Raw genomic sequence first — 16,253 nt, forward strand, 5'->3', positions numbered from 1 at the left:
TAAGTCATCAGTGTTGTTTAAGTAACAGAAAGTACCGAAGGGTAAGGATTGTGAAACGTTCTTGTTGTTATGAAGAGAATTTGATGAGAGAACGATGCGTAAAAATCCACATAGCTTGTGGTTTTGCTGTATAGATTTTTCTTCTGTTATGGAAGAATTTTGCATAATTGGGTTTTGGGTATTTTTTTAGGGTTTCGTGTGATCGTTAGAGATTAATCCAAGTTTTAGATTCGCAAAGCAGAGAAAAGAGGATTTTGAGGTAGGACCCACTGAGATGGGATTAATATTTTTTTTTTATTAGTTTCGTGGCTCAGTATGGCAAAAGTCCACAAAGTTAGCAAGATTTTGAGACAACTACTTCAAGTATGTGCACGTTTTAGATGAGATAACAAGTCTCGAGCCTAAAAACGTTTCCAATTGGACAACTATTGTGACCTCACTATCTTAATTACTTTAAAAATTCTGGCTCCCACCTACAGTACTGCAATATTTTTTTTTATGTTGCAATGATTTTGCCCCTAATTGTTTTAATTTAATGATTGTTTTGCTCTGATATGATTTTCTTTTTGCCTCTCTATTTATCATTAAATTTAAGTGATTTTAGATGTGTGTGTGCATCAAACTAGTTTAAATAACGACTCACATGTGGCATCGATACAATACTCTGATTTTTAATTTTTTTTTAAAATATTTTATCCCGTTAATTAAAGACCTAAGGATACCTCCAGCCCTCCCAAGAACTTGTTTGGTTTTCACTTTTCAGGACCAGTAATATCTCGATATGTATTAAAATTTTGAGAATCCCGACAATACATTATGGTTTGGGCCTTTGGGATAGGTCTAATATGGATAGATTTGGGGCCCTGACAATATATTATGGTTTGCGCCTTTGGGATGGGTCCAATATGGATAGATTTGGCCCCGACAATACATTATGGTTGGTCAACAGGTTGAGAATGGTTGGTCAACAGATTGAGAAAGGCTATCTTTTTTTTTTTCGGTAAACCACATATATTATATATTACTTAGCTAAAACCAGGTACAATGTTCAAATCCACCATACCAAGTGGTAGAGGATCCCTGAAATGTTTGTGGAGAGCCCACTGAGCAAGCTCATGTGCCTCTGCATTATAGTTTCTACTTATCCAATTAAAATTACAAGATAAAAAGCTCCTAGCTATCACCAAAATGTTGTCCCTAATAGGCAGCAGTCTCCATTCTACAAAACATCTTCAGTAGTGGATTGCAGAGTTTAAATAACATTCCTACTATCTCCCTCCACCAAATTAAAATGTGAGCAAATCCTTTACTCTGAGCAAGTCTAACTGCCATCTCCGCAGCTACTAGTTCGGCTTCTTCTTGATCCTTCGCTTTAAATCTCCTGAAGTTAGCTCCTATTGGATTCCCAATACTATCCCATGCCATCACTCCTGCTCTAGCTAAACCTTTGTCCCTGTGAAAAGCAGCATCGAAACGAATTACAACACATTCATTATGGATAATGGGAAACATGGAGAGAGAGTTAGAAGCTTATGTTATGCTTTGTGAGTCAGCTTGAAAGCCCACTTCCCTAGGTTTAGTAGCATAGGCTTTCAAGCATCTGTTCTAGAGCACATTAGTCCTCCGTAGAAGGCAATTCCTATCTGCAAGTTTCCCATTAAATATAATGTCATTTCTGAGCTCCCAAACTCCTTGCAAGATAAGGCAAGCTAGGATGCATTTTTTTTTGCTAGCCCTTGATCTTGGCTATTGCTTCCCTGCAAGAACTCATCAACCCACTCCCGAACTCCAAACAACATGTTATCATCAGTCCTTATACCAAGGTTTGATGCTAACCAAGTTCCTCTCATCCAGTTGCATTTAAAGAATAAGTGTAAGGGGGTTTCCTCCTTTTCAAAGTAGAGAGGGCATATGAAATCCCCTACATTTGTTCTTTGTTTTAGAACATCTCCAGTAAGCAAGGCACCCATGTACAACTTCCAGACAAACAATTGGGTGCGAGAAACAATTGGAAATGCTATCTATATTACTATATACAGGTAGTGACTCTCAAGGACAAAAATGCCGAAAAAGTAACTCTCAAGGACACCTTTTTATTTTTGTAACTCTCAAGGACCGTGTAGATAAAAGTTCAAGTATACCCTTGATGCGAAATAAAAAATAGATTGGGTAGATGAAATGTCAAGTATACCCCTGATGCGAAATAATTAACGGCTCGACCCAGACGAAATGACCTGGTGTATTTAGTATGAACATTGAATGTTCATAGTCTTTGGGTATGCATATTCAATGTTCATAGTTCATAGTTCTTTGGGTATGAACATTGAATATGTTCATAATGAACATTCAATGTTCATAGTTCTTTGGATATGAACATTCAATGTTCACAGTCCTTGAGTATGAATATTGATTGGGTATGAACATTCAATGGTCATAGTTCTTTGGGTACGAACATTCGATGTTCATAGTCCTTGGATATGAACATTCAATGTTTATAGTCCTTTGAGTATGAACATTCAATGTTCACAGTCCTTGGGTATGAATATTGATTGGGTATGAACATCAAATGTTCATATCTTTTAGGTATGAATATTGATTGGGTATGAACATTCAATGGTCATAGTCCTTTAGATATGAACATTTGATGTTCATAGTCCTTGGATATGAACATTCAATGTTCATAGTCCTTGGTATGAACATTGATTGGGTATGAATATTCAATGTTCATAGTCCTTTGGGTACGAACATTCGATGTTCATAGTCCTTGGATATGAACATTCAATGTTTATAGTCCTTTGAGTATGAACATTCAATGTTCACAGTCCTTGGGTATGAATATTGATTGGGTGTGAATATTCAATGTTCATAGTCTTTTAGGTATGAACATTCGATATTCATAATCCTTGGATATGAACATTCAATGTTCTTAGTCCTTGGGTATGAACATTGATTGGGTATGAACATTCAATGTTTATAATCCTTTGGGTATGAACATTCGATGTTCATAGTCTTTGGTCCTTTGACTATGAACATTCAATGTTGACTATGAACATTCAATGTTCATAGTTCTTTTGGTATGAACATTCAATGTTCACTATGAACATTCAATGTTCATAATACTTTGGGTATGAACATTCAATGTTCATACATCAATATATTGTATAAGGTACATTCACTTATTTGGATATGAACAATCATTGTTCATACACCAGCAGAAGGTATGACAGAAAGGGTAGAATTGAAAAATATTTATTTTAAATCCAGGCCATTTGTCCTTGAGGGTTATTTTCACGAAAGGGTATAACTGGCATTTAAAAGAAATAAAATGGCCGGGCCAACTTATTTTGTCCTCAAGGATTACTAAATTTGAAATCGTGGGTTCGTGAGTTACTAATTTTTAAAATTTGTCTTTGTGAGTTACTCACTAAAAAGTGTGTCCTATAGACTTGTACTATATATCTATACAACAAACAAAGGTGGTGTTCAATCCCTAACCTTTGGATATTTTGGCTTTTGTTTATGACGTGAAGCATCAATGGTCGGCGCTTATGGTTGTCAACAAGTGCACGACTAGGCTTTTTTGGGACTGGACTTCCGTTGCAATTTGGATGGGCTTCTCTGCTGGGCTTGTAGGGGAGTGCCGAGTGCCGTACTTATAAACAAAGTTATGTTCGCTTTTAAATAAAGTTGAACGTTGTTGTCTGTCCCTCGCGTAAATTAAGTAGAATAAAAATAAGAAGAAAGAGTGATGGCGAATGATTGCTTGAAACGTGTCGGTACAGGTGTTGCAGTTGGTGGTGCGCTTGGTGGTGCTGTAGGTATAATTTTATTTTTTTGGGGTCAATCTCTGTTTTTGTGATTATACTTGTTTTAGTAGTGAAACATTTTTTGGTTGACAGGTGCTGTTTATGGGACTTATGAAGCTATTAAAATCAAGGTTTTTTTTTTTTATTTTTTATTTTTTTTTTTTATTTTTTGTAACATTTATATTACAGCTTACTAAATGCATACTCAAATATATATATATATATATATATTATCACATGATGATGATGATGATGTTTTATGGTTCATGTGTTGAGATGTAATAGTTTGCTTTGTTTGGTTAATTGAAGCTTAATAAGAGCTTGTAACTAGTTGGAGTGTGTAATTAGTTGAATATATTGGATTTTGGGTCAATCTTTTTTATGCAGCGTTATGTCTTCAGGATTATTATCATATTATTGATTAGTTTTTGGTTTGGTACAAACCAAGCTCGTGAGAAGCATAGAGTTATGTTACGAAAGGATTATAGCTAGGGTTTTTCTCTCCCCTTTCCTAATGCATGGTCCCTTCATAGTTTATATAAGCTCCATTGTGTGATTGTTGCATGCCAGTTTGCCTTCCGTATAGGTTTGAAGTATTTCAAAATTGTTAGAACATTGTTACTGGGTTTCATCGTAGAGGTTGATCTATGAGTTTAAGGATGCGGTGACAATGGTATCTAATCAGTTAAATCTATCTATAGATTGTCTTCTCAAATGGATTATAGCTTATCAAATATTGCATTCTCCATCTAGCATATAGAAGTCAAAATTCCCTGAGTGTATTTTATAGGTGTGTCTGTGGTGTGTATGTGTGCCAACTTTGAGAGTTATTACTATGATAGCTAACTTTTGCAAGCGCAAGGGTACCATTTTAGATATGCATTCTGTTATGGCACCAAAAAATCTGGGTTTTTATTTTTTTTATGTGGCTCACATTTATTTGCAGTTAATACCCTCTGAAATTTGCCTTGGAAGCAAAAATGCCTCTTACTCAAGCTAGACCATCCTATGAGTCCATTATCTCAACTTAGAGGGTAAAAGTTTAGATATACACTTTTATTAGTAAATAAAAATCCTACTGCCAGCTCCTTTATATTTAGAGATATTAGCCACAAAAGCTTTGTTTAGGCTTTACTTAACAAAGCTCTCTGTGCAAATCTCCCTGATAATCTTGATGTAATCCCATCGTCTCCTATAAATTTTTTGGGATAATTATCACAGTCCAGGGTCAGTCTATCAGTTCTTGATTGCAAATGGTGGAAAAGACCTATCAGTTACCCGACACTGATGTTTACTCTATTCCTCCTCTTGCAATTGAGTCTGAAGATGCTCTACATATTCGTGTAAGGCCTGTATGAGCTAGACCTAGTTATTATCTCCATATTATAATAAGGATTTTTATCAGGAATTTCATCATTCTCTGTTTTCAAGAATCTTCTCTAGTTCGCTCTCATTTGTATTAAGGCATACAAAATTTTGTTTCTTCACTGTCGCAATTGTTGGATAGTGCTCGCATGGTGAGATTGGATTAAATTGCAATCGAATTAGGATTTTGTGTTAAAATCAACCTTAACGCGTGGTAGTGTCTTATTACCATATTGATATTAAGTTTAATACATACAAAATAACCTATTAGAATCCGCATCATTTATAGTTCGTTTTTTTTTTGCGGTCAATTCATTTTCTATAATCAGCAGAAAGGTATTTCTGTTAATTGTTGATCGGAAACTCTGCAGGTTCCAGGATTGCTGAAGATTAGATACATCGGGCAGACCACAGTTGGCACTGCCGCCGTTTTTGGCCTTTTCTTGGGAGCTGGGAGCTTAATACATTGTGGGAAGTCATATTAGTTTTCCTTTAGTTAGGATAGGGTCTGTACCAAATAATAATTTTTGTTTGGTGAGAATGTTTGTCACAATATAACAATCTGAAGGCTCAACTTATCTCAAGGAAGACATTTGTTTATGATTGTGTCTTATCAGTAATTTGTATTGTCTATTTGTCTCAAGATAATTATGCTCTTTACAAATTATACTTCTTTTTCTTTAGCACTAGGATTAATGAAGAAATTGCACAAAACCTGATTCCCACCACTTATGTGGCTGTAAATGATTTGACATTAAACTTAAGGGATGCGTTCTTCTTCTTTTTTGCTGGATGGGAATGCGTTGTCTCCAAGGGATGCATTTTTTTTGAATGTTCGTAACAAAATATGCAACAAGACTCAGATACTCGGTTACAACAATTTTCTGAGACCAATATATGATATACTATTAAAGATGTAAAGATGTGCATTCTTTCTTCTTGGGATCGGATGCTGCTCTTTTATATTTGCACTGGTGTCCAGTGTGGAATTTCTATGTTCTGAAATGAAAAGGACGTAAATTGTAAATTTCAAATTATAAATATCAACACCACCAAATCGTACAAGCACAAGCTCACCCTTCAGAGAAAACAAATAATAGAAGTTCCTAGTGAAATTGGATAATGTACAATTTTAGGGGTCAAATTATAGGAAATGGTCCAAGGAAATGAGACATCTAACTGCCAAGAGGAATTATCTCATCCACTTCTCTCCACCTGAAACGGAAGAAAAGAGACTCTTATGCTCCATTGCCTTACCTTTAGGCCACCTAAAACCACAGTGTGCGTTGAACCATTCTTCCTCTCTCATTTTACCTTACTCTGCAATGCAAATACCATCTTCTTCTTTTTGTTTTGTTTTGTTTTTTTTTTTTTTTTTCTTCTTATGTAGTTCTTTCTGCTTCTCCATTTGAATTTTCTCTCCTACTATGTTTGTTAGGGAATGTGAAAGATTTTAAGGTGTTCATGGTGATGGCTTTATGCATGTAAGAGTGATTACGTACAGAGTTAAATGTAAGATTGGTTACATACAGTGTTAAAGAAAAAAAGATAGCAACAAATAAAGAGGTGTCTATATGACTTCGGTGCAGGCAGTTGATATTCACCAAAATGCATCGGATGGTGCAGTGGTATGTTATGCACCGTACCTAGAATGATCACTGCAAGTGGATTGTGGGACGGTGATAATCCCTTGGATTATATTACTCTCTACCCCTCTTCATTTTACAAACAATGCTTATCGTTGTTACCACCAGAATTCTAGTTTTCGTCCTCAAACCGTTGCAACAACCCAGAGTCGTCTCTGAGATCCTGGTAAGTAACAATTTACATGTATTATGTTCTAAACTGAGGCAAAATTATTTGGATAATTTCTCTGTCTATAAAGACAAATGGAAACACGGGATAGGTTTGGGTGAATTGGTCTCATTTATTTTGAAAATAAGTGGCACAACTATCAAATGATTTGACGACAACTTATGTTAGAAGAATCTAAACCTATCATTCTTGTTAAGCTATGCACTTCCGCTAAAATGGATTTACTTTTCTTACTGGATTAATGTTTAAATTTGAAACTCTAATTTGTTCCAATATCGACACTTGAGCCATTTTGATCAGAGATGTGTAATAGAACACTGAACAGATCGAAGAGGCCGGTAGGTAACTTGAAAGTTGAAACCAATAATAATATAACAGAAAAAAGAATAAATTCAAGAGAAGGTATCAACTTCAATTTTTTCTTCCATGGACAAGTTGACATATCTTCAGTCACTCTAGTTCTAGTGAGCATGTTGATTACTTTTAGCAGAACAAAAGGTACATGTTTATCAAGTAGGAGGAAGTGAGAAATTTGGTCAAAAGGCATCCATGATTATAACTTGAGACATTTTTCTTGGAACAAGGTACGTACTTTTGTTAGTTGTTGCGATTTCACTCTCAATGTTTGTGTTTCTAAAAGAATGATGTGTATGCATGACAGGGGGGAGTGCTGTTAGGTCCATCTGGAATCGGTTAGAGCATTCCCAATACAGGTGAAAAAGAGGGGAATGTGAAAATTTTCACCTCCTTTTTGTTCAAATCCAGTGCCCAATGCAGAGGTGAAAAGGAGGGTGACTATTTTCCCTAGTCATTACCAGGGTAAAACCTTCAACCGAGATAGTGGCTGACTTGTGAACTTCGGACGGGATGTTGGATTCCGTCTAGTGTGTGTGTGTGTTTTTTTTTAAAAAAATAGATTTTTTTTTTCGAACAGAATGTTTCATTCCGCCTCGCATGATTTTTTGACTTTTTTCGGTTTTTTTTCAAAATTTCAGACGGGATGTTTCATTCCGTCCGGAGCATTTTTTCAATTTTTACGTCTAGACGGAATCTAACATCCCGTCCGAGATTAATATTCACCTTTGCATTGGGCAGCTTCACCTTGCTTTTCACCAAAACGGTGATAAGAGGGGGAAAAACTGCCTACGTGGAGGTCATAAGAGGGGGGAAATATTAACTTGCATTGGGAATGCTCTTATAGTAGGATGTTTGCAAACACAGTGTAAAGGTGTTAATTTGTTTTCCCTTATAATTGTGTGAAAGATGGAGGAGAGGGAATTTGTGGATTGGAAAGACCGAGTTCGTTCTTGAGCGAACTGCCTACGTATCAAGCTTTCACTTATGGGCAGAGAGTTGAATCAGGTCTGACGTAGTTCATGTAGGGGGTATTTATAGTTGTTGATCATGAGGATCCACACAACATGTGTGCTGACAAACACAGATGTAGGGTTGAGATTGAGAAGGAGTGTATGAATGGTGTTGGTAGGAATTTCGTAATGATGGGGAATGGTTACAGTGGTTCGTAATATGCGGTAATGGATTGTATAAGTATAGCTTTGGTAATGATTGCATATGGATAAGGGATGATGTCATGAGATGAAGCGTTCTGCGTGAGTTTGTTCGTGCGACCTGCGTCCTTCTGGAGCGAGCTAGTAGGACAAACATCTTAGATCGGGTGATGATGTCGTTTCTTGTAGTAAGAGCTGAAGTGGACCACCTACATGAGGCGAGTTGCTAATGAAGCGAGCTTGGAGGACGAGGACATGAGGTCGGTAGGATATTTCTGCTTATGTTGGACGCACGCCTGATATTCATTAGATGTGAATATTACTCTCTCACACAGCCCCATCTCAGTAGGTCTCTTTATACGGAGAAGTGATCTGCTGAGAAAGAACGATGGCGTGTGTCTAGCATATGTGAGGAGGTGAACGTTTGTGAACAGAAACATCCACCGATTTGGGGAGATCGTTCCATGTTGTATAATGATCTGGTGCTGGACTATAGCAGGCACATGATTGACACGTGGGAGAATCTGAGCAGTTGAGGAGGAAAATGTGCCGCCGCTTTTTTTAGGATTTTGAAAAGATAGGTATTTGGTAGACGTGTGGGCTAAGGTTTAGGGTGTAATCATGATGTGCATCGAGAACTGAAGGGTTGGTCACATAAAACCAATCCTGGAAATCTGAAGAGCCATCTCTTGCTTCATTTCCAGAAAACACTACGTCTAGAGCTCTCAAGTTAGTTTTCTGCCATTGTTGCTCTTGCATCTCTCTATTTTGTTCTTGCTTTTCTGTTGAGTTGTTAGGTCGTTCGTTTTGTTTATTGTTGTGGTAGTTATGAGTTGTGGGAGGAAGATGTCTGATTCCGACGACACACGATTTGATGAGATTCGTGAGGTTTCTCTGGGTTGTGATGATGTTGAGGAGGAGAGAGAAGAATTGGTTGGGTTTGAGAGTGAGAGGGAGGAAGTTAGACCTGATATTGTTGTTGCTGTAGAAAGTAGCTCTAGCAGTGAGGCAACATCGACCTCTAGTGGTTTACCACCTAGGATAGTAGATAGACGAGCTGCGAAAGCTTTTAGCGATCTAAGGAAAATTTATGGTATAAAAGTGAGCGACTTGGAGATCCAAGAACTAGGAGGACGCATAAGTTTTTAGTGAGACGTTCGTCCCAGCGAACTACATGGTAGTTATCTGCGAGGGGTAGCTGAGGGCAGAGATGAGGATACCGCTCTCAAAGCTGGTTTGTGAGTTTCTGAACTTTTGTGGGAAAGTGCCCTGCCAGTTCGTTGGCAATACTTGGAGATTGCTCAAGGTGTTTGACCTGCTGAACGGGAGTGATGAATATCCCATTGGGGCTGCGGACATTACTGAGCACTTCTCTGTGAAGCAATCCCGGGCAAATAATTTTAACTTGCAAACACGGACGAGAAAGTCTAGCGTGCTAGACAGTGTGAGTAACGAGCCTTGGGAGAGGAGGTCGTTGTTGTGCGAACTAATCGTGGGGTGATAGAGAGGTTTGCTAAGCTAACTTGAGATGAGAAACATGAGATACTGCCCGAGGTACCGAACTACTTCGTTGAAAGGGGAGGTCGCCAGATCAGGGCGAAAAGAAGGAAGCATAAGCAAAGGGCTTGGGGCCAAGTTGATCGTAAACTATCTGTTGACTCTAGCGAGCGCACCCTATGATCTGGAAGCCATCTCCTTTGTTCTGCATGAGCGAAGCCGCTTGTTGAAAAGGAAGGGTGACGATCCTGACTAGAGGACTGCCAAGATCGCAAGAACGGCTGATATTATACTTGGGAGTAGCTCGGGAGCTGGTGGTGGAGGGCGAACTGGTGGGAAGGCAACTCGCAGCTCGAGGTCGAGGGCTGAGGTCAATTTTAGTGTCCTGGGCCATGGGAACACTGAGGTCATATCGACCAGGGCTGCTGGGGACACTTCTGGTAAGGTGAAGGGAAATGCTGCTGCTACTAGGGAGACTGGCAAAGGTCACTTTGGTAGTGGGAGGGATGACCTGGAGCGCAACTTGGTGTATGTAGATGAGTGTACTGGTAAGAAACGGCTTGTTAAGAGGTCGGATTGTAGCTACAAGTCCGCGCCTATAGTTGCTTGTTTACTGGAGGAGATGACACTAGATGGTGATAGGAAAGATTTAGATTCGAAGGAGTTGGAAGAGAACCTGAGGGAAATGGATAAGGCTTACTGCTTGGTAAGTGCCTATCTTGTTGTGGTTGGTTTTCCTTTGCTTTGCTTCATATTGTTGTGCTAAAGTGTGTAATGATGCTATGTTGTGACCGCACTGGTGCAGCTTATTATTGGGTATCAAAAGTTGAAAATAGCGGCTCAGATTGCTGAGATGGAAAAGTCTGAGGTCGAGTCCTTGAAGGACGAGCTGTCGACTCTTTGAGAAGTATAACAGTCTGAGAAGAAGGAATTGGACGCTTTGAAAGCACAGCTGACTTCGGTGATTTTGGAGAAGACGGTGGCTGTCAATGAGGTGGACGACCTGAAGAGGAAGCTGACCACGGCAAACGACTTCGTTGAGAAGTGCAAAGGGGTTACGCTGCAAGCTAAGGAGGCATATGATGACATGCGCCTTGATCTAGAGGAGTTGGAGAAAAAATACGAAGAGCTGCAAGAGGAGCATGCACGTGGGGCATTGGGTGTTCGAGGGAACGACTCGCTCGAAGATGCTAGTAATGCTCTCGAAGTAGTGTCGTCCTCTATTGTTGCTGCCTCTACTGATCTGCCTCGGGTCAGGGGTGAACTGGGAATGACCATTGCTGACTTGGCTGCGACAATGTCCATAGAACCTGTCTCCTCTCAAGTGATGGATCCACTCCTAAGTGAAGGTTTTGAACATGTTGTTTAGAAATTCTTGTGTAAGTAACTGCTTTTGTATAGCCACTGGCTTGGAACAATAAAGCTGGTTTCCTGTAGTAACCTGGGCAGTTCGCTTTTCTTTATATTGCAAAGATACAAAACGAACTGGTTTCCACGTAAGTAGCAGTTCGATAGTTTTAAAAACTTGTAATCAGACCGATCTAGATTTCTGGGTAGACCTAGCAGAGCGGTGAATTTATGAACTGGTTTCTTGAGTTTGTTCAGGCAGTTCGAATTGTGGATGTTATGGAATGCATGTATTTTGCTGATGTCCAACTGCTTGTACATATTGTTTCGTTGTTTCGTCGTTGCAGGCTAGGGTTATAGGTCGACAACAAATACGAAATGTAAAGGCTAAGAAGCCTGTGAGCTCGAGTGAGCGTGTTGCTCGCGAAGAGCGCTCTCGCTGAGTTGAGCCTAGAGTTGTAGGTCATCAACTAGTAAGAACTGTAAAGGCTAAGAAGCCTATGAGCTCGAGTGAGCGTGTTAGCTTAAGAAATCGTGTGGCTCACGGAGAGCGTTCTCGCTGAGTTGAGCCTAGAGTTGTAGGTCATCAACTAGTAAGAACTGTAGAGGCTAAGAAGCCTATAAGCTCGAGTGAGCGTGTTAGCTTAAGAAAGTGTGTGGCTTGCGGAGAGCGTTCTCGCTGAGTTGAGCCTAGAGTTGTAGGTCATTAACTAGTAAGAACTGTAGAGGCTAAGAAGCCTATGAGCTCGAGTGAGTATGTTAGCTTAAGAAAGCATGTGGCTCGCCGAGAGCGTTCTCGCTGAGTTGAGCCTAGAGTTGTAGGTCATCAACTAGTAAGAACTGTAGAGGCTAAGAAGCCTATGAGCTCGAGTGAGCATGTTAGCTTAAGAAAGCGTGGGGCTCACGGAGAGTGTTCTCGCTAAGTTGAGCCTAGAGTTGTAGGTCATCAACTAGTAAGAACTGTAGAGGCTAAGAAGCCTATGAGCTCGAGTGAGAGTGTTAACTTAAGAAAGCGTGTTGCTCGCGGAGAACGTTCTCGCTAAGTTAAGCCTAGAGTTATAGGTCATCAACTAGTAAGAACTGTAGAGAGCGAGTTGTGCGTGTGTTTGGAGATTGTAATTACCAGCTTTGATACTGAAAAGTTGTTTATACATGGTAACAACAATAATAGTAAAAACACAACGGAAATGGAAAAGAACTTTATTGATAAAATTTCTTTAAAGAGTAAGTGTTCCATGGACATGGTAATGCTTGACCGTCTTGTGTTTTGATCCAATAGGCACCATTGCCAACAACTCGCTCTACTATGTAAGGGCCTTCCCATGTTGGTGCCAGTTTGGAGTCATCCTTAGTCTTTTTCAGGACTAAGTCACCAGGCTGAAAAGATCGAGGATTGACTCGCTTATTGTATGAATTCTTTAGAGTCTGATGATAAGATGTCACTCTGATGGTTGCTAGGTTGCGGCGTTTTTCCAGTAAGTTGACCTCTCAAGCGAGAACGGAGTCATTGTGCCTAGATTCAACGAGCTCTGACCGAGTCGTGGTGATTGTCAGTTCGGTAGGAAAAATGGTTTCCGTGCCATAGCATAGTGAAAATGGTGACTCGCCTGTGCTAGAATGAGCTGTAGTTCGGTGAGCCCATAGGATGTTCTCTAACTGATTTGGCCATTAGCTCTTGTTCTTTTCAATCTTTTTCTTCAAATTTTCCAAGATTGCTTTGTTGCTAGCCTCTGCTTGACCATTGCTTTGGGCGTACTGGGGAGTGGAGAATGCATGAACGATCTTCCACTTTGCTAAAAACTCCTTGACTGTTTTTCCTTTGAACTGGGAGCCATTGTCCATCACCAGTGTGTGGGGTAGACCAAATCTGGCGATGATGTGTGTCCAGATGAAGTTTCTGACATGTGACTCTTTGACATGAGCTAAGGGGATCGCTTCGACCCACTTAGTGAAGTAATCAGTTGCGGCCAAGACGAACCGAAAGCCAGTGCTTTTTTGCGGGATGAATGGTCCCATGCATGATATCCAAGCCCCACATGTGAAATGGCCAAGGGCTGGCGATGTTAATTAACTCGCGAGCTGGCTGGATGATATTGTGGCCAAAAGTTTGGCATTTGATGCATTTAAGTACGTACTTCTTGGCATCGACTTGCATTCGTGGCCAGAAGTACCCTTGGGAGATCGCTTTGTGAGCCAAGGAGTGACCTCCAGCATGGTTCCCACATTCGCCCTCATGGATTTCTGCAAAAATCAACTGACCTTGTTCGGGGCTTATGCACCTCAAGTGAGGTCTGCCAGCAGATTTTCAGAATAATTTGTTGTTCACCAGGCAGTAGCGACGTGCCTGATATCGAACTTGTCTGCCTTTGGTACGGTCTTCTAGGGTTGTGTTGTGTTGGATGTATTCTATGATGGGTTGCATCCAGGTTTGACTCATCTGAATGCCAGAGAGTGGACGCAAGTCGCTGATTGCCAGGACGTGCTCATCTTGATAAACAGGTCGGTTCGTTACTTTGATGAGTAATTGTCTAGGGGCGCAGTTAGGTGTTTGAGTAGGCAGATAGGCTAAACTGTTCGTGTGGCGATTCTCGTCACGCAAGAAGTGGTGTATGGTGGCTGTCTTAAAAGAAAGAAGTAACTGATAAACAACTTAAAGGTATTTAGAAAGGTTACCTTCATAGGTAGTGTACTCTTTAGCAATCTGGCGAACAACCAGTTGCGAGTCACTAAAGACTTTTAGCTTCTGGACACTGAGCTGTAGCGCCATTCTAAGTCCCATAATTAGAGCTTCGTACTCCGCCTCATTGTTAGAGGTCGCGAAATCGATATGAACTGCTTTCTCAACCATAGTGCCATCTGGTAACACTAGGACGACTTCGATCCCGCTTCCTCCGGGATTGCTAGAACCATCCACAAAGAGTGACCAGGTTGACTTGTCTGGCTGTTTGGTGGATGTGATATCTGTTTCTGGCTCCCAATTCAGGTCGTCGACAGGAAAGTCTGCTAGAAAGTCAACAACGACCTATCTTTTCTGAGAAGTGCGCAGGACAAAGTCGATGTGATGTTCAGCGAGTTCTTCTGCCTAGACCACCATGCGAGTTGTCTTGTTGTCTCTAAGAAGGATCTTCTTCAGTGGGAGGTCAGTGAACATCCTGGAACATCCTTGTGGTAGACTTCCTGGAGAGCGCCTACACATCTCCTTTTTTCTCTAGTGGATGTAACATAATCACCCTGGAACGTGATCATGTTGATCGTCCTGTCATTATCTCTGTCAGATGAGTGTTGACGATGGTAATGATGGGAACGGTCGTTGGGGCGTCCTCTGCTACAGGAGCGAGCTTGACCATTGCGGCGAGCTGGAGATTTGCTATGCTCTCTGCGAGCCATGAGCTTATGGCGCAGGTCACTATCGGCGATATTAGTATAATGCTTGATATGACCCAACTTGACGAGGTCTTGGAGGTAGTGCTTGAGCCCCCAGCACTCATTGGTACCATGACATTTTGCTCCATGGAAGGCACAGTAGGGCTTGCCTAATCGATCCTCTGACTGCCGCAGTTCAGGTCGGTAATAGGCAGCTTTCTTGATCTTTTCCAGTATATAACTGGGAGATCAGGTGAGTACATCGAACTCTCGGCTGTTGGGCGTTCTATTTCCAGACTTCTGTCCTTGTTGTCTGGGTCGCTTTTTTGAAGGTGGGGCGACTTTAGAAATTGCTGCCACTTGTTGTTCTTCTATTAGGCCTTCACGTTTTAGGCCTTCGTGCAACTTGATATACTTGTCTACTCGAGCATACAGCTCAGATAAAGTTTTTGGACGTTCTTTCAAGAGCGATCTAAAGAGCGTTGTGTTGCATACACAGTAGGCGTTGGTGAATGCCAATGTGGCAAATGATTCTTTGAGTCCGCTTTCCATGCATAGCAGTTCGGTTTTGAAGCCACCTAAGAAGGCACAGATGGTTTCATCTTTGCCTAGTGAGAGCTGGAAAAGTGAATCTAGGTCTGCTTTTTTACGCCTATTGTGGACATACTAGCTAGTGAATAGATCGGTGAGATTCTCGAAGTTCTTTATCGAGTCTGGCTCGAGTGAAAAGAACCAATCGAGAGCGTCATCTTTTAGGCTGGCAGGAAACAAATGGTAGTGGAGATGGTCGAACTCTTGGGCATTATAGAGTGCGAGGCTCTGAATGTAGCGAGCCACGTGTTGATCGGGACATGTGCTGCCATCGTACATTGCAAAGCGTGGTTGGATGAAATCCGGAGGGGAAGGTTTACTGAGTACCTTAGTAGTGAAAGGGGACACCCGATACGTCTTTAGCATCTTCTGAACGATCTGAGTGGCGTCCTTCTTAACTGCACTCTGATCGATTCTTTGTGATAGCTCGTTAATCTGCTGATTAACTTCATTGATACCATCCTCTACTATGGCACCAGGTGGATTTTGCGCGTCCAGTTATGCTCATAATGCAACATTCTCCTGCCTGAGCAGGGTGATATGCTCATTCATTGTACCTAGTTGACTTGATAAGCTCTGGATTTGAGCTTCGAGGCTTGCCATGCTTTATGGGCTTGAGGAGTTTTCTTATTGAGTGATTTGTGAAAGTTGTGAAAGTTTCTCAAGAAATCGATACCACAGACGGCGCCAATGTAAAGGTGTTAATTTGTTTTCCCTTACAACTGTGTGAAAGATGGAGGAGAGGGAATTTGTGGATTGGAAAGACCGAGTTCGTTCTTAAGCAAACTGCCTACATATCAAGCTCTCACTTATGGAGAGAGAGTTGAATCAGGTCTGACGTAGTTCGTGTAGGGGGTATTTATAGTTGCTGATCATGAGGATCCACACAACACGTGTGTTGACAAACACAAATGTAGGTTTGAGATTGAGAAGGAGTGTATGAATAGTGTTGGTAGGAATT

The 16,253-nt window shown here is 40.7% G+C and overlaps 1 protein-coding gene across 1 annotated transcript; it reads left to right on the forward strand.

Moving 5' to 3' along the window:
• Positions 1–3,664: 3,664 nt before the first annotated feature.
• On the forward strand, positions 3,665–5,771 carry LOC147509182 (uncharacterized). The gene is made up of 3 exons (XM_086601484.1): positions 3,665–3,818; positions 3,900–3,937; positions 5,543–5,771. Exons 1-3 carry the CDS (start codon positions 3,749–3,751, stop codon positions 5,654–5,656), a joined length of 222 nt encoding a protein of 73 aa, XP_086457610.1. The 5' UTR covers positions 3,665–3,748; the 3' UTR covers positions 5,657–5,771.
• The last annotated feature ends 10,482 nt before the right edge of the window (positions 5,772–16,253 follow it).

Source organism: Coptis chinensis, chromosome 3, assembly GCF_015680905.1.
Source record: "Coptis chinensis isolate HL-2020 chromosome 3, ASM1568090v1, whole genome shotgun sequence".
NCBI lineage: Eukaryota > Viridiplantae > Streptophyta > Magnoliopsida > Ranunculales > Ranunculaceae > Coptis > Coptis chinensis.